The sequence below is a fragment of the Azolla caroliniana genome, unplaced genomic scaffold, assembly GCF_043228905.1.
Source record: "Azolla caroliniana isolate FFs.n. ecotype wild unplaced genomic scaffold, voAzoCaro1.0.p SCAF_1, whole genome shotgun sequence".
NCBI lineage: Eukaryota > Viridiplantae > Streptophyta > Polypodiopsida > Salviniales > Salviniaceae > Azolla > Azolla caroliniana.
In genome coordinates, this window is record NW_028230436.1 from 35,085,672 (window position 1) to 35,103,809 (window position 18,138).

The 18,138-nt window shown below is 37.6% G+C and overlaps 3 protein-coding genes across 4 annotated transcripts; all 3 read left to right on the forward strand.

Annotated features, from left to right (window-relative positions):
- Positions 1-484: 484 nt before the first annotated feature.
- On the forward strand, positions 485-5,121 carry LOC147870096 (alpha,alpha-trehalose-phosphate synthase [UDP-forming] 5-like). The gene is made up of 5 exons (XM_087336930.1): positions 485-814; positions 919-988; positions 1,076-3,352; positions 3,499-3,772; positions 4,364-5,121. The coding sequence occupies exons 3-5, from the start codon at positions 1,344-1,346 to the stop codon at positions 4,661-4,663; spliced, it is 2,583 nt and encodes an 860-aa protein (XP_087193056.1). The 5' UTR covers positions 485-814; positions 919-988; positions 1,076-1,343; the 3' UTR covers positions 4,664-5,121.
- Positions 5,122-9,143: 4,022 nt separating this feature from the next.
- Positions 9,144-13,587, forward strand: LOC147870097 (uncharacterized). Its single transcript, XM_087329424.1, has 8 exons — positions 9,144-9,395; positions 9,543-9,661; positions 10,058-10,223; positions 10,321-10,451; positions 10,564-10,679; positions 10,797-11,110; positions 11,536-12,095; positions 12,180-13,587. Exons 1-8 carry the CDS (start codon positions 9,250-9,252, stop codon positions 13,202-13,204), a joined length of 2,577 nt encoding a protein of 858 aa, XP_087185550.1. The 5' UTR covers positions 9,144-9,249; the 3' UTR covers positions 13,205-13,587.
- A 1,117-nt stretch (positions 13,588-14,704) lies between these two features.
- On the forward strand, positions 14,705-17,873 carry LOC147870098 (mRNA splicing factor, thioredoxin-like U5 snRNP). 2 transcript variants are annotated; one of them, XM_087336949.1, is made up of 6 exons: positions 14,705-15,077; positions 15,200-15,252; positions 16,385-16,537; positions 16,664-16,821; positions 16,952-17,018; positions 17,423-17,873. In XM_087336949.1, exons 3-6 carry the CDS (start codon positions 16,406-16,408, stop codon positions 17,486-17,488), a joined length of 423 nt encoding a protein of 140 aa, XP_087193075.1. In that variant the 5' UTR covers positions 14,705-15,077; positions 15,200-15,252; positions 16,385-16,405; the 3' UTR covers positions 17,489-17,873. The 2 variants fall into 2 exon arrangements, with proteins under 2 accessions (XP_087193075.1, XP_087193067.1); XM_087336941.1 differs by having other exon boundaries at positions 14,715-15,077; positions 17,412-17,873.
- The last annotated feature ends 265 nt before the right edge of the window (positions 17,874-18,138 follow it).

Consider the following 18,138-nt stretch of genomic DNA (forward strand, 5'->3'; position numbering starts at 1 on the left):
TTGGTTTTATAGGTAAAGGACCTTGTGTGTGTAATAACACTAGGATTTATGTATGAACACCTCATTGATGACTCCTCAATGACACCATTTCACAAAGTATAGACATTCAGGTATGTGTGGATAGAGGGAGCAAAAGATGATTCTCAGGAAAAAGGCATGTATGGAAGTGCATTGACTCTCCTTTGAATGATAGATAGGTAGACAAGATGGAGATGGATGGTTACCTCCTTCCTTCTTGATTTAGTATATAGTAGTAGAGAGTCAGTCAAATTGGTCATCATACATACATAGATACATAGATACATATGTTATAACTTATGTATGTATATGCCTTGTCAATCTATCTATCCTCCTGATGGCTTCTTTGCATCCATAATACATACATACATACATACATACATCCATATCACACATTTTGCTTCAGGGAAAATAAAAAACCTTCTCCTTTCTTCTTTTCCTTCATCTTTTTAATATTTCTTTTTAACTCTCACTTTCAGCTCAATCTTTTGCTTCCTCTGTTTCTCTTCTCTCTTCCATGTTTCTACCCTTTCTTTCTCTTCCTACCCTAATTCTCTCAAAACCCATTTGATTTTATCCCTGACTTTTGCTTCCTGACCTCATTCTTCCACTTCCTCTTTCATCATTGCTTGGGCTGCTTTTACAGCTTCCCTTCTATACTCTCATTTCTCCAAACCCCTCATGTTGTGCTAGTTATTTTTCTTGCTTCTTTTGTTTGCTGTCAATTGAAGAAAAATTTACCTCCAAATCGCCTTGGACTTTCTATGGAAAATTTCTAGATCAAGAAAAATTTCAGGTTAGCTCTTGCATTTTCTGTTCAATGTTCAGAAATGCATTCGAGATATGCTGGGTTTTTGGCTGAAATTGAGTAAGATTGATGATTTTTTATGCCTCTGCTAGGGTTTCCGAGCACTTGGTTAAGTAAGAGAGATGATATACAGAGTTAAAAAACAGATCAAACAAAATTCAGGTTAGTTCTACATTTTTTTGGTTCAGAAATGTATTCAAGTTTGTTAGTTTTTTTCGTCTAATTGAGTTTGGTTTTTGCGTCCTTTAGGGGTCGATGCACTTAAGTGAAAGAAGAGAGGGAAAGAGAAAGAGTTCAGATCAGCAAAATCTAGTTTTTGTTGCATTTCCCATTCACAAATGCCATCAATGCTGGGTTCTGTAATGAAATTGTTTATTTTCCATTTGATTGTTAAGATATTCTAGGGTTTTTGAAGCAATTGGTTAAGTAAGAAACAGAGATTTCTAGGGATACTCTAGGAGACAGATATTTTGAGGGTTGCAAAACACAGAGAGAGAGAGAGTGAGAGAGAGGAGCAATGGTCTCAAGATCATATGCTAATCTGCTAGACTTAACGGGTGACTACAACCCGCCTATGTTTTCTTCAACAACAAGAGGAGGAACAAGAAAGCTTCCTCGTTCGCTCACCGTCCCCGGAATTTTGTCCGATCTTCTTCATGATGATGAATATACCAACAGTGTAAATTCAGATGCTACCTCTTCGGTATGTCAAGAGAGATGCATCATAGTGGCCAACATCCTGCCACTCAACGTAGAGCGAAGGGCTGATGGGAATTCATGGTCTTTCAGCTGGGATGAAGAATCCTTGCTCTGGCAGCTGAAGGATGGTCTCCCTGATGACATGGAGGTAATCTACATCGGTTTCCTGAAGTGCGAAGTCGAGCCTGCAGAGCAAGAAGAGGTTGCCACCCATCTCCACGATATTTTCAACTGTGTTCCAGCGTTTATTCCTGAGGACATTCGGAGTAGATTCTATCATGGATTCTGCAAGAGGATGCTATGGCCTCTCTTTCATTACATGCTTCCACTCACATCAGATCATGGAAACCGATTTGATCGCCTTTTATGGCAAGCATATGTTTCGGTTAACAAGACATTTGCAGCTAAAGTCATGGAGGTGATAGTCCCCGAGGATGATTTCGTATGGGTTCATGATTATCACCTAATGCTTTTGCCTACTTTGCTTCGGAAGAAGTGCAACCGTGTACAGTTGGGCTTTTTCCTTCATAGCCCTTTTCCTTCATCAGAAATATACCGTACACTTCCAGTTCGAGATGAACTACTCCGAGGGCTTTTGAATGCTGATGTCATAGGTTTTCACACATTTGATTACGCAAGACATTTCTTGTCATGCTGTAGCCGGATGCTAGGTCTCGAGTATGAATCAAAAAGGGGATATATAGGTTTGGAATACTACGGTCGCAATGTGACTATCAAGATTATGCCGGTTGGTATTCATATGAAACAACTTCAGGTAGGATTGAACCTCCCTGAGACTGAAGATAAAATTGCTGAGCTGAACGAACAATTCAAAGGGAAGATTGTATTGTTGGGGCTTGACGACATGGATATATTCAAAGGCATTGGATTGAAGCTTCTCGCACTAGAGGAGTTATTGAAGGAACATCCTGGCCGAAGGGGAAAAGTAGTAATGGTGCAGATTGTTAATCCAGCTAGGGGCAAAGGGAAAGATGTGGAAGATGTTACAATGGAAGTTTATGGGGCGGTTGACAGAATAAATAAGCAGTTCAGAACTGAAGGGTATGAGCCAGTTGTCCTTCTAGAAAGGTCTTTGCCTTTCTATGAAAGACTTGCATATTATACTGTTGCTGAATGCTGTGTTGTGACAGCTGTCCGCGATGGGATGAACCTGATACCATATGAATATATAGTGAGTAGGCAGGGGTGTGAGAAGCTCGACTCTCGCTTTGCCTCTGTTGAAGATCCTCCAAAGAAAAGTTTGCTTGTCGTGTCAGAGTTTATCGGATGTTCGCCTTCTTTAAGTGGAGCTATCCGGATAAATCCTTGGAATATAGTAGCTGTGGCAGACGCATTGAATACGGCTATCACAATGAATGAGGCTGAAAAACAAATGAGGCACGACAAGCATTTCAAGTATGTAAGCACACATGATGTTGCATATTGGGCACGGAGCTTTATGCATGACTTAGAAAGGGCATGTAAAGACCACATTAAAACAAGGTGTTGGGGTATAGGCTTTGGGTTGAATTTCCGTGTGGTAGCTCTCGATCCGAACTTCAAGAAGCTATCACGAGAACATATTATATCAGCCTATAAAAGGACGAAAAGTCGAGCCATTCTACTGGATTATGATGGTACAATGGTGTCACAAACATCAATCAATAAAAGTCCTGGTTCACAGGTCCTGTCTATCTTGAATAGCCTGTGCGATGATACAAAAAATGTTACATTTATCGTAAGTGGACGCAGCCGGGAGGATCTTTCTGGTTGGTTCTCACCATGCAGGTCCCTTGGCATTGCAGCAGAGCATGGCTACTATCTGAGGTATGACACTTACTACACAGTTGTTTTAGTTACTGCACTAAGAAATGTAGCAGATGTGCCTACAAATTTGGTTAGATGTATATGCTCTTTGAAGCGATGTATAGTACGATGTTTGATGAAACACTGATTTTTCGGATCTTATGTAGATGGAACCAGGATGCAAATTGGGAAATCTGTGTACCAGCAGCAGAGTTTGAATGGAAACAAGTGGCAGAGCCAATCATGAAGTTGTATACAGAGAGCACTGATGGTTCGTTTATTGAGGCAAAAGAGAGTGCAATTGTGTGGCATCATCAACATGCAGACCCGGATTTTGGTGCTTGGCAATCAAAAGAATTGCTAGATCATCTCGAAAGCGTCCTAGGAAATGAGCCGGTGGCTGTAATGCGTGGTAAAAATATCGTGGAAGTGAAACCCCAGGTAATTGTTGTTAGCTTGTGTTAAACCGAAGTTGTTAATTCTTTCCAGCACATGCATTGGAGTCCCCTAATAGGGGTATGTATATACCCCATACTAGAAAAGCTTATCGTGATATAGTATGATGATATATAAGGCTGTTAGATGTGCAAACTTTGAATAGATACGTAGAAAATTGCAAATTGTAGCGTTTGCTTTTTACTAATTCGTATCCTCTACATCCTCATGCACTAAACTGTCTATCAAGCCCCTATTGTAGTACACAAATATTCCACTGGTACTTCTAGTGCTTCCTGGTGTGTTTTATTGAGGATGGAGTACTGACTCCCATCTATATCTGTGTACATTGGGGGAATCTGCGGCCAATGGACTGATGTGTCTCTGTAGACATACCAATATATGTATCCGTGAAGATATATTCAAAATACATGGTATTTGTCCCTAGTGACTCACTGTATTCCATAGTTATGCGAAGGATCTCAATAATTGGTCTTGCACAGAATTGGTGTATATATGATGAGGTTTCAAAGCATTAATTCTTCTTTTGGGTGGTTTTAGCAAACCTCATTTGGTAAACATTTCTTTTTTCGACAGGGTGTAAGTAAAGGTATGGTAACGAAGAAGCTTCTTGCATCGATGGGGGCCCAAGGCATGCCTCCGGATTTTGTTCTATGCATAGGTGATGACAAGTCAGACGAAGATATGTTCGAGAGCATTGTTGATGCCACTGTGGCTCCTAGCGTAGAGATATTTGCATGTACAGTGGGAAGAAAGCCAAGTAAAGCCAAATATTATCTCGAAGATATAGGGGATGTTATACACATGCTCGAAGGCCTAGCTGAAGCCTCTCAAACTTCTCAAACGTTGCATAATTTGTCATCCAAGAATCAGTAAGAAAACTGAGGTTTATGTGGTTCACATTCATTGGATTATTTCATCATGGGGAGAAAGGGGGATCGAAATGCAATATTGAATGCAGAAAAGTGGTCCATCCGAAGTGCAAATTCTCATCATTTTTTCGAGAGTTGGATCACAAAAATGTGGTTGGCAGTTCTTTAAACCACGGTCAGCAGACTCAAGTTCCCGTGGTAAATGTGGAAATAAAGGAAACACAATAAAAATTGTATTACAAGCATATATTGAACACTTAGCAGTTGTCCAGAGGTTTCAAGTGTTCAATAATTGTCCACATAGTGTAATATATAGTTAGATAGGTGCAGGAATAAGTTGAAGGTTCAAAATTTGTTTTACATTTTTTAATCTTTCATAATATCATCTTTCTAATGTGCTAAATCTAACTACATTGATCCTTAGCTTCCCATTCAAAAAGAGCGTTCTTCATTGTTTTGTAATGTAAGTGGTATGTGCGAAAGCTCTGCACAAAGGCACTCATGGCTAAATATGTATGTCATTCTTGATTCTCTTTATCAGAAGTGATGTTCGTGAACCATTTAAAAAGTTGAAGATTGTAGTGGAAATGCTTTGAGTAATGTTTTTCTTTATACTCCAAAACGAACTCATTAATGTATCACCATATTGGCTAGGCCTCTATTAACAATCGTGCATGATTAGATGTGTTTGATCTCTTCACTGCTGTAGATGATTAAAAGTCTATGATAGTCTTAGCCTTGGATACATATTAGGGGGCCATCATTGTTATTGTTGTGCTCATTGGAATGAAGACACCTAGTTGAATTGTAATTGTATGAAGAGGCTCCATATAATACAAAATGCTCATGTCAATTGCAATAGGGTCTACTATTTAGTTTACGGTTAATCATGGGAGGACTCATCACATTCATGTCAAGGCGTCATACCATTAAGTGTGATTTTTTGTTGAATATTTAAATGTGACAAATTTGGGGTACATTTTTATAAATACATAGGACATGATTGTCATTTTTAAATAAAGAAAAAATATCATCCCATCGCCATTGAATCACTTCATCGAATGCAAAAGCTCTTTTTAATTCGATATTTCTACAAATACAATTGGGTAATGATCTTCGAGCAGTTATATGTGGTACTTAATTACTTGTATGGTCCATCCATATCTTTTCTTCTACGTTGTAAGAGTTATTTGAGTAGTTATATGGTCTATTCATCTCTTTTTTCTCTTCTTTACACAATACTTGAGCAATTATACACTTTACTCATATGTTTGTTCTCTCTTTCGGGGAACTTATATAATTCTTTGATTTTTTTCCAAGCAATTAGAAGAAAAAAGGAAAAGGAACAGTTCAGATTTTGTTTGGCCTTGAGGTTTTTCTTTGTAGATTAGAAATGAAAATACAAGTTCATGCACTGTATTCTTCGTTTTCCAAATGCAAGGTTTTACTTATTTTTTGTTGTTTTTGTCTTTTGTTGATAATAATAAAACTTTACCTTCACCTCGTCAATGTATTTGTTTTTTTTTTTCACTTCTTTCGTAATAAGGAGGAAATAACACGTGAGTTTAGGCCTTACATTCGATGGAGAAATTTTTATTATTTCGTCTCTCGAAACAATTCGTCAAATACAAGTCCTCCTTGTTTTCACAATAATAGTGTAAAGAAATGAGTTAAGATGCAAACCATTTTTCTACAAATTATTATGAGGATAGAAACAACAAATCCCCTTGTAAAAACTGATTGAGGGTCGTGTCATTTCATATCCCTTGCAGTTTATTTGGTAATGAGTGTATTATTAAAAGTTGGTCAGCTATGGGCAATACAGTGATGCTTTCTTGGAATTCAATTAAAAACTAGCGTCACAAGCATTTTGTGTTCAGACCTTGTGTTCACCCAAATTTGCCAGTTCGAAAGTTTTGTCATTTAATTCCAAGAATTTTTTTTTGTGTATATTGTAACTTGCAAGTGAACATAAGTTAGGGACTTAAATATTTTCTTTAATATTACAAACCAAGGGCTTTCTTTTCTGTTTTTAAAATGCATTATGTCTCCATTTTTTCTTGGTTACATATGTTATTCGAGCAATTACACATTCTACACATGGGCATTTCGAGATGTAACAAAAGATTAGAGGGAAATTGGATGTTTCAAATACCGGAACCATATTTCAGAATATTACAATAAACTTTACTTATCCAAAATTGATCAATCATCAAAAGGTGCACTAGTTGTTTAATCATGCGTGAGTTATTGTTGGGGTGATGGAGACTCGAGAGTAAAAACACAAACTTTTTAAAGCTCTCCAACCATACGAAAGATACTTGCCGTTTGCAATACCAAGCTCGTTGCAAAAAATCATCCCCTTCATACTTGTTGAAGAGACAATGGTTGTTTGTAAAAAAAGGGGTGCATGGTTTGATTTTATTAAACCATATTTATTCATACTAAACCTATGTTGGATGTTCATCATTCGTGTGGAGTTTGCGCAAGCACATACGCGTGTGCATAGTTTTAATGCTTATATACATAAGTTGCTAGTTAATTTACTATACAAATGGATAAAGCACAACAAATGTCAAAGCTAGTACTTTTAATTTAATTTGTAGATGTTGAAAGCAAATGTACATGTCTCTATTCATTACGAATATAGTTCCTTTCCCAGTTCCAAATTTGACGGTTGACTACAACGAAATCAGTGTGGGGTTATGGTCGCAAAACACCTACGCATTGTACACTTCGTGCATTCACATTGTTTATGTAACTATAAATTTGTCACAATGAGGCTTTAACTTCTTGTCCTACTCTTGGAGAGTTTTAACTTCTTGTCATAAGCTGTAATGCTTCCTTTCAATTTAATCTTTACAAATAAAAGTTGTACTATTACTCCTTACTTACAAACATCTTGTTTTGTGGTAACAACCTCTTGATTCGATCATTAAACTGGAATAACACAATGTTGATGGTAACAAAAGGCCTCCTTTCACCTAGCTTTCAACAATTAATATCCTTGAAAACGGCACACATTACTAGTTTTTCTGTTGTATATTTGCATGCGCATCGTGGAGCGATCTCTAAACCTAGGTTTGTAACTTAGGAAGGACATGCACAATATAAATCCGATGTTACGGAGGAGGAGTTTGAAGCAATGTTGGAAAAAGCTTTTGCCGATTATTACTGTAGTTGGGCATAAAAAGGCATCCACAATTTCAACACGAGGCACACAAATGAATGCAAATGAAATGACTGAACGGAGGCACGATCACTACGCTACGGAAAGAGTGTTACGAAAACATCATAGACTTGTATGAACCAGTCTTGTTTTGATTGATTTGTCAAATGAATGAAAATACACATCCATCAATCCATACAAATGTGAAGGCAAAATAATACACACATGCATACAAAATGAAGGATCGGAAGTAGTACAATGGAAGAACGAGCACTCTCAATGTGTGTGTGTGTGTGCAGAAAATTCTTATCCCAACACAACACCCCCCCCCCCCCCCCCCCCCTCCTCCCTCCAAAATAAATAAATACAAATAAAAATAGATTATATTTATAGCATAATTATGCCTTCTAGCAACAAATGTAATGCCTCATAAACCAAATAACAAAATACAAATATTTGCTCCATTTTCTTTTATTTATTTACTTATTCGCTGCATATTTTATTTAACCAGAAAACGCTCAAAAAAAGGAATATATACATATTATATATATATATATATATAAAACAAACCAAACCAAAGTAGTGAAGAAAAGAAAAGCAAAGGAAAGGAAAGGAAAGAGGTCAACAAAATCAAATATATAAATAAATAAAACAAAAACAGAACAAAGTCGAAATAAATAAATTAAAACAAACGGACAACAAAATCAAATCCCCACTCAATATACATATTTAACAATAAATTAAATTAAATTAAATGAAGCATAAAAACAAAACAAAATTTTAAAAATGGGAGGCAAAAGCCTGGTTTTGTGTGGTGGTGGTTTTGAGGGGCGGTTTTAGGAGAGAGAGAGAGAGAGAGAGAGATTTTGAAAATCAGCGGTTTTGGATGTTTTATGTGTCTCAGGAAGGAATCCTGCCGGAGATTCATTCCGCCTCTGCAGATTCCGTCCTCTCTCTCTCTCTCTCTCTCTCTCTCTCTCTCTCAGAGAGAGCAGAAACCCAGACATATGTACATAAATACATACAGACAAAAGACGAAGAAGCTCCATAGCCAGGAGGACAAGACTTCTCTCTCTCTTTTCTCTCACATTTCTGAGCGAGCTCGCCATTACCAGTCTTAGTCTCCACCTTCCCTTTCATTCTCTTTCCCGCTCCACCATAAATATTTAAACCCTATCGACGCCGTGCAAGAACAACCCCCCCCCCCCCCCAAACCCTAAAACCCTGTCTAAACCCTCACGGATCAAGGTTCAATTGTGTAATCCTGAAACCCTAAAACCTTGCAAATGTTGTCTAAACCCTCAACCTTTAAGCCGTATCAAACCCCCAAACGCTTCAAACCTTAAACTCTATTCATCTACCTCTAGCCTTAAACCTCCCATTTCTCTTTCTCTTTTCAAACCCTAATATTTCATAAAGGCATGAATTCCGTTACAGAGATGGATGTTCGGTTTCCATTGACCGTGAAAAGGGATGAATTCGAAGCAGAAGAAGACGCTGCTTCTAGAAGAAACGGTGAACGTGGCCATGAAGTTTCTTTTCTTTGGTCTCAACTTCATCATCTAGGGTGAGTGACGATTCAAAAAAACTCGATAAATGCATCGATACCTCAATGAGCTAATTTTGTTTCGGTGTTTTTTTTTTCTGTGTCTTAACTTGTTAGTTGTCGTTTGTTTAGCTAAATGATTCTTGTTTTCTTCATCGAATGGTGTAGGAATCTGGGGTTTGATCCTGGACACTTCCGTATCGATCCTTATGGAAATGTTTTGTACTGGTTCGCAGACCCATCTTCTCCCCTTGCTTGGGAAGTGGACCATTGGTTCCCATCATCAAGTAAATATATTCTTAAGATTAATCAAAGGACTTAAACTCTTTTTCAAAGATAGATCTTAATTCAATACAAAAATGTCTTTAAATTTGGTGTAAGAATGTTTTATTTATCCTTAAATTATGATAAAGAAACACCTTGAGTTTGATAAAAGAAATACCCTTCAATCGGATTACTAATGACTTAACATTTGATTACACATGTCTTATCTTCGATTTCATTACAAAGCACCTTACATTTTATCATCAGATACATTACGTGTCTATCAAAAGCTACGGCATTTTTAAGAAATTCTTGAATTGATAAAAAAACTCCGGCCTTAGAGTAATCTAGTCGTTTTGTTTGTTTTCGTAGATACACGTTCTCATATTTTTTGTTGTTATTTTTCTCACGGTTCCTAGGAAGGGGAGACAAGAGAGTGATGGGAAACGTAAGGTTGATTCAATGGCAAGTAGCCCAGCTTAAACAGGAAAAGCTTGAATTTCTGATGCCTTCTTGGGATCTTCAAGTGGGCATATCAGTCAATCAGTTCCTTGTCATATACGCATCCAAGAATGCTGATTTCAGGTCATCTCGCGCTTTCTCTCAATCAAATTTTCTCATTTCTTTTTAAGCTTTCCATGGGTTTTGGTTCATATGTGAGCTGACAGTCAATGGTTTTCAGGAAGAGGGCCTTCTCATTGCTCTTCCTCACCAATGATGCGGATGATGCTCATCAACAATATATCTGGCCTCTCCACTTTAAACAGAGATATGGAAAGGAAACAGTAAAAGGAAGGGAAAACGACGATCAAGGTAATAACTATGTATATAAATTGAGTGAGAGAGACAATATACTTACCTATGAGTCACTATGAAAAATCGTAAGAGGGAATCTAGCTTAAAGCATACGTGGTCCTCTATCTAGGTGCCTCCTTGAAATGGCCGAACATTGAAAAAAAAGCATTGGTTGATCATGTCGAAAATGTGGTCGAGATTATGGGGAAGAAGCCAATCCGTAATCCTTATACATGTGAAATGAAGGTATTTCTTTAATCTCATTGTACTTACTTACAAAAAGGGACCTTATGTTATGGAGAAGACTTGTGTTGCATTGTATCATCAGTGAAATCCTTTTGTTGATGATCACCTCCACAATAGGATCGGATTCTGCACGAACTGGCAGAAGAGCTAGTACAAAGTTACACATTGCTAAGTTCATCCATAGAGCAACAAAGTGAAACTGGAAGGGAGCTGAGCCTAGAAGTGGAGCGAAAGAAAGAACAAGTTCTTTTGATGGAGAAAGAGTTAAAGAGAACGCGGCATCATAATGAGAGAGAAATGTTAGCTCTCCGAGAGCTCGAGAGCACTCTTGAAAAGCACAAGCAGCAGTTGGAGAAGCAACAGCATTGGTCAGAAATGCAGTCACAATATCGTGAATGCCTTGAACGCATTATCCGAGATACGTTACATCAGTAAGCATGTTTGCCCACATTTCTCAACAAGATTTTAGACTAGCAATATCATCAGTAAGAATATATTCTATTCGAATATCCTATCAACATCAGATGTACTTAATTTAACATATCATACATATGCTACTCAAGAAGTCTACCAGCATCATATATACTGTATTTGAAATGTGGAGTAGAAATATCATACATTTGCTACTCAAGAAGTCTACCAGCATCATATATACTTTATTCATATATTGCCAGGCATTTTTGAATGTCGAGTAATATCATATACTTTTTAAAAATGCTACTCAAAACGCCAGCAAAAACACGTGCACCATTCAAAATGCCTTGGCAATGTCAGCTACAGTGTTCAAAATGTGGTGATATCATATTCTCTAATTTGTAGATGTAATGCTAATCCATTTTTTTAACCTATGTTGTAGGAGTTTGATCTTTAGAGAGCAAGCGAGACTTAATGAGGCAGCTTGTGATTCCTTATTAGTCAAAATTCAGTCTCATAAAATGAGTTGTAAAAAAGCTGAACTAGATCTTATTGAACGCTTGAAACAAAGGCAGGACCTAGAGTTGGAGAGGGTTATACAAGAAGGATTCAGAAGTCTCAAACACAATCTGGATAAAAAGGAAAGTGTTATGAATGGACAGGAATTAGTTATGGATCAAGAGGAAGGTCTTATCGATGAAAATCAAAATATGGTTAGTGATAAAGTATTATGTATAGATGATGTAGGTTCAAATTCAACTTCAATGAAGGATGAAGAAAAACATGTACATGGGGATACAACACAAATGAGAACTAGTAGGAGTTACACAGATACTTTAGGGACTCAATTAAGGTCGTCATTGATGTGGATGGATACCATAATAGAAGAGGACGAGGATAGAGAAGCCAAAGAATCAGAATCAGAATCAGAATCAGAATCACAAAGATCTCCTACAAAGAGGCAATGTGCAGAAAAGATCATTTTACCAAATGGTAATAAATCTTTCATCTAAAATTTGTTTGAAATGATTTGTTAACAAGTGAATCTCATCGTTTGAATGGTTTGTTGTCATGAAATATTGAAAGGTGACTGTCACGATCGTCCTGGATACCAAGAACCAAAACCATTCACAGATGAAACAGATGAGGCAAATACGAAGACAAGTGAAGAAGAGAAACAACTCAATAAGCTTCTGCAGGAGGTTTTAACTCTTGAGGGACAGCCATATGATGCACCTCCTCACACATTCAATCCTCTGGAGAGCGAGGAAGACCGAAAGACTCGGTTGGGGAAGCTGAATGTAGATAAGTGGTTACAAAGATTGCTTCTAAACAGTGGATCTGATGCCGAAAAAAATGTTGGAAAGTTGGGGAATCATCATGATAAACAAAGTTCAAACAAGGCTCGATGTACCAATGAAAAGCAAGAAGTATCCAACAGTACGAATTTCACACGGAATGAGGATAAGTCGAGAAAGGTGCTAGATGGGCTCTTCAGGATGATGAGTTTTCGCCATGAAGAGAAGATGCTGAAAAGTGATGCTACACCGGCTTGTGAAGGCTTTGTAAAGAGAAGGAGAGAAGACATGAGAGATGGTGAGAAGAAGAGGAAACACAGAATCAAGCATTTGGTGTATTCACAGTCACAATTTCAATCTCAACCTCAATTGCCATCCCCATTGCAATCACAATCACAATGTCAATCGCAATCATATGACCATCATCACCAAGAGAAGGCTGATGCAAAGTTGAAAGTGGATGGAGAAGAGGAGACCTCCAATTGCTCCAATTCAATCGATAGCATCAGCGTTTCTTCAGGCATTATACCATCTTATTCTAATGAAGTAGTAAAAAGAAGCTACAGCATGAGTTCTACTAGTGATCCATGGATTCAAACCATGCAGAATGGTTCCGAATCTACCACTAGTATCTTTGTCTTTGAGGAAGGTGAATGTGTAAATGAAGGATTGGAGGCTATATTCCATGATGGATATAATACCAAAAACATGGCTGGTGGCACAGGTCTGAAAGCCTCTCTGAGAACCTCATGCAAAAAAGCATGGAACCGAGCTCGATCTCGAAGAGAAATCCGATCAACTACCAAACAGTAAAGGTGCAACGATTGTAACCTCTCTTGATAGGTGATAGAAGAGAAATCCGATCAGCTACCAAATAGTGAAGGTGCAACGATTGTAACCTTTCTTGATTGGTGATAGATACCAATCTTTGTAAAGTTGAGGTTATTCTTTAAAGGTTTTATTCAGCTACAATTGGGTAGTTTCCTTGTGGTTCTTGTTCTATTGATTAATGGAGTGATCAATTATTTGTGAAGGTGAGGTGAGATCACAGCACATAGAGGATCCAGAGTCACTTTGCCCAATTCTACAATCGGTTCTATTTAGCAATTATCTATGGCTACTCCCATTCCTGAATGCCAAGTTAATTCTTGTTGTAAGTGTTTGTAAGCTTTCGAAATACACGAGCTTTATACAAATGCCGGGTGTTTTGACACTTGGACCTTTGCTCCAGAAAGTTTTGCTCTTTGGTAGTAATATGAGAAATGCCACCACTCCTAAATGATGTGTTAGAAATATGGGTTGTAAAGGGCATTAATTTAAAATTACACGCGTTGCTTAGGAAAAACAATTCGATTAGGTCATCAAACAATTCTTATATCCAGACTATCACAAGAGTAATATAAATATGTCACTAACATTGATGATAACAAAAGATCATTAGATTAGTGAATTGGCTGTAGACTCTTCATATATATATATATATAGTACATTCTTATTATCTCCTATGACAAGGCAAATGAAGGCTCCTTTCAAAGAACAATCCAAATGTCCCAATTAATGCTCTATTCAGTTTTTTATTTCATCAAAAGAGTTGAAGCTTATGCAGTCCTCTATCCTTAGTTAGAACCATATATTAATGTAATAGAGTTTAAAGTTGATACAACCCTAGATCAACAAACGCTTCTATTGGTTACAACCCAAAATCAACTTCTTTATTGCATCATCTATTGTTACTATCCTCCTTGTTCTTTAGTATTGTTTATCTTGATCCAACCTTGAATTCTTTTCTTACATCTCCATAGTTTTCCAAGTTAAGTTTGCATTATTTAAATTCCCCCCTCCTCCACATATACCCCAACCGCTACTAATAAAGATCACAAACAATACGCTTTGAGGGAATCATAAAGTTCATTAATTGTATTTCATGTTGTGGATTGGGAGGCCTTGGAGCTTAGATGGTATAAAGTGCGTAGTGCATGCGCCTATACATCTACTTTGAGGTACATATATCCCCCCCCAAGGAGTCTATGTAGGAGACAAGCCACATTGGTACAATATGCAAGGCCGTACGGAAATGTATGTTGAATCTATACATATTTGTTTGTTTGTTTGTATCTTTGATTGGGTGTAGTTTTGGGAGTTTTCTTCATGTATACAGAAATATGTTCAAAGATGGAAAGCAGGATTTGAGCCCACGACCTTGGAGGTGTTGGTTGTACCCTGCTCAAGAGAGAGCAGGACCTTCACTTACCATCGGAATTACAATCGACAAAAGAAAAACAGAGACGCCGCCGGAGGGTCGATCTGTTTGTTGATACCTCAGCTTCTGAGACAGAGAGTCCATCGATCTGTTTGTCGATACCTCAGCTTCTGAGACAGAGAGTCCATCGATCTGTTTGTTGATTCCCCAGCTTCTGAGACAGAGAATCGATCGATCTGTTTGTTGATTCCTCAGCCTCTGAGACAGAGAATCGATCGATCTGTTTGTTGAGTCCTCAGCTTCTGAGACAGAGAATCGATCGATCTGTTTGTTGATTCCTCAGCCTCTGAGACTGAGAATCGATCGATCTGTTTGTTGATTCCTCAGCTTCTGAGACAGAGAATCGATCGATCTGTTTTGTCTCTGTGTGCGTGCGTGTCATGTGTTAGAGAGAGATGGAGAGATGAGAGACCATACGTTTTGCAGGTAATGCTCACTAAAATAACAACTCTGCTTTTTTAACCTCTCTCTCTATGTTTCCTTTTTAGTGTTCCTACTCGAAGCATCATTTTGATGGGAAATAATTAAAAAACGTTCCTTTCTTTCAGGTCCTGTGTTTTTGCAATCTAGGAAGAGTATAGCGTGACTACTCCTCATAGAAGTGAGTCTTTCTTTCCTTCATACAAGTTTGCTTCCTCTGTCTTTCATATTTGTTTTTGGTTCGAATTCTCTCAAAACCCATTGTTTTTACGTCTGTCTTTTTCCTGTGGAGCTCTTTTTGTTTTCCCTTTCTTCCGCTTATTTATTTTCAATATTTTCTCCTATATTTTTTCATCTTTTGTTTGCTGGAAGAGATGGTCCTTTAAATAGCCCAGATTTATTCTGATAAAACTAGAGCATAGCACAAGCACAAACATCTGCGTGAACATGAGGAGTAGAAGCACAAATGTGTGCATGACGATGACACGAAGCTGAGGATGGGGGATAAGGAGGAGTATCAAAAGCCCAACCATGAAGATGCGCATGAGAATGGGCATGATGATAAGGAGGAAGAGGATTCGTGCTCAATCTGGGGCAATCATATAATGTAACCTCCAATGCATTCTAAGTGATCATGTGCATATACTTCAATGCATAAATAAGTTGCCTCCTCAAGCAATATCCCTCTAAGAGGTGTTGGTTGTACTTCATCTGGAGGTGCCCTATATCTGCATATCTCTATATCCAACTGATGTGATGAGGTGCAGATATTTCTGCTTGTGTATCTCTATCTATGAGACAAATGGATATTTGTTTATCCAGGGCATAGGCTAAATTGATCCTCAGTGATGTGGATAAGATCATCTTCGTAAAATTTCTCCATAAGTTCAGTCCATGCCCTCTGATGACCTTGTTAATCTGTAAAGGAGTTTTTGCACAAAGTAGTATGGGAAGATGCTTTATCTATGCAGAAATGAAAGCAATGAAAACCATGATTTCACTTGGTCAATAGCAAAATAAAGCACGGTCCTTGCTTACTAATTGTCTCTGGGACTACAGAGCCAACCTCTATCAGAGCCTCAAGGAGGAGCATGAAGGCTTCATCCTGAATCATTCTGGAGATCATGAGTTCAAAGATATCAGCGTCAATCTTCACGCATGGGAAATGCCTCTAGATTTGCAATGATGGTTCAGACTAGGCTCTCAAATCTGGTCCCGAAACCCTCAGTGGAAGTCCACAAAGAGAGAGTAAAAGAATGCATGTCTCTGTGTATATGTGTGCCCCAAACCCTATTGTCTTTTCATTGTACCAGGAGGACATCTAGATTTAAACAATGAGCTATCTTCTCCCTAGCTTGTCGAGAAAGGAAGATGTGGACAAGGCTATCTGTGATACACTTGACAAAGTGCTTGTCTTGCGTTTTGGGAGATCATCCGATGTTGTTTGCATGCAAATGGATGAGATTGTAAAACTCTACAACCTCAGTTTTCCATTTTTTGTTATGTGGTTTCAGATCTCATGCATTATATTATGCAAACAAATATTATGTATACATAAGAGAATGACTATTATGAGATAAGAATATGTACAGCTCGCCAAATCAGCGAGGGATGTCTCCAAATTTGCCTCTGTTAAACTCGTGGATGTTGATGCGGAAGAAATACAAGCTTATGTGCAATACTTCGACATCACATGGATTCCAGCAACTGTATTCTTCTTTAACGCACAGCATATGAAGATGGATTCTGGGTAATAATTATAGACAGGTTGATTGTTGCAAATTTACTTTCATGGCACATTTTCTGTGATAGATCACTTGATCAAATGGCGAAGAGTTCATTTTAACTGCATATTATATGCTGTTTTACTGCTTCTACAGTTCACCTGATCATACAAAGTGGATAGGGGCATTTCATACCAAACAAGATTTTGTTGATGTTGTGGAGGTTCGATCTTCTACTCTCACAAGTGTAATATACGAATTTGAATGATGAATAGTCGGTTCATTGATGCAGAAGACTAATTACACACTACTTGTTAATTGTGATTAATTAGTTAATGAGATGCACTGGTCTGTACTATTTTATATATATATATTTAATGTATGTATATATATCTATAATATCGAAAATTTTGGAATTAATGATATTGTCTTCTTGATTTCCAAGGTTATAACAAAGGATATTAAATTGGGTAGAGAAAAGATTTATTAATATAAAAATATCCAGTTACCATATTAGTTACATAAAATGAATGACTTTATTTGTTGGTTGTAGCTGATTACCTTTTAGAATAACTTAAATAATATAGCATCTAATTACATTTCAACTTATTGATAGACTATCTTCAGAGGAGCTATGAAGGGGAAGATGATTGTTACTTGTCCACTGCCACCCGAAAGAGTGCCAAAGTATGAACTTCTCTATAAGGGAATATAAAATACACTTCTAGGTCATATGTTTTCATGACAGGCGAAGGTGTATGACGTGAGAATGATCTTGTAAAAAAAACCTTTTAGATCATACTTTTCCATCATATCAAAGTGTTGTAATGTTATACTTATGAAAGATGGTTAAATGTTGATTTTTAGACCACCATGCATGCTCTGTTGAGAGTTGAGCTAGTTTTTAAGGCAGAGGGTCCAAATCACTAGGCCAATGATGATTGCATGTTAAGCAATTTTGATGTGAATCAATTATATTCTTCCCTAATACATAAGATGATAATCAAGATGGAAGGCTCCAAACAAAGTTCTGTAAGGAGTAGCACTGTCTGCTTGGCTGACAAGGGCACTTTGTTTTGCCAGGAGTGTATTGATGATGGTGTTGCTATTATTTGTCATTGTAGAGGTGCTTGATTGGTGTTGTAGATGTGCTTGCAAATTATTTTTGGTATAACAATATCCAATGAAAAATGGTAATAGATGTTACATTTTATAGAGGATCATTCTGAAGTAAACTCCACGTATGGGTAGAATGCTGAGCAATAGGGATTAAGACTGAAAAGCAATGCACATTGTAGTGATGGGACCCAAAGCAATGAATCCTTGGAACACGCTATTGCCAT

What these genes read in the sequence shown, in the direction of transcription:
- LOC147870096 (XM_087336930.1), top strand. Translation starts at nt 1,344, where the DNA reads ATGGTCTCAAGATCATATGCTAATCTGCTAGACTTAACGGGTGACTAC. An exon ending in GAGCATGGCTACTATCTGAG is followed by an intron (nt 3,353 to 3,498) that starts GTATGACACTTA and finishes GATCTTATGTAG; the next exon opens with ATGGAACCAGGATGCAAATT. An exon ending in TCGTGGAAGTGAAACCCCAG is followed by an intron (nt 3,773 to 4,363) that starts GTAATTGTTGTT and finishes TTTTTTCGACAG; the next exon opens with GGTGTAAGTAAAGGTATGGT.
- LOC147870097 (XM_087329424.1), top strand. Translation starts at nt 9,250, where the DNA reads ATGAATTCCGTTACAGAGATGGATGTTCGGTTTCCATTGACCGTGAAA. An exon ending in CCATTGGTTCCCATCATCAA is followed by an intron (nt 9,662 to 10,057) that starts GTAAATATATTC and finishes CACGGTTCCTAG; the next exon opens with GAAGGGGAGACAAGAGAGTG. An exon ending in TTTACCAAATGGTAATAAAT is followed by an intron (nt 12,096 to 12,179) that starts CTTTCATCTAAA and finishes AAATATTGAAAG; the next exon opens with GTGACTGTCACGATCGTCCT.
- LOC147870098 (XM_087336941.1), top strand. Translation starts at nt 16,406, where the DNA reads ATGAGCTATCTTCTCCCTAGCTTGTCGAGAAAGGAAGATGTGGACAAG. An exon ending in CATATGAAGATGGATTCTGG is followed by an intron (nt 16,822 to 16,951) that starts GTAATAATTATA and finishes CTGCTTCTACAG; the next exon opens with TTCACCTGATCATACAAAGT. An exon ending in ATTTTGTTGATGTTGTGGAG is followed by an intron (nt 17,019 to 17,411) that starts GTTCGATCTTCT and finishes ACTTATTGATAG; the next exon opens with ACTATCTTCAGAGGAGCTAT.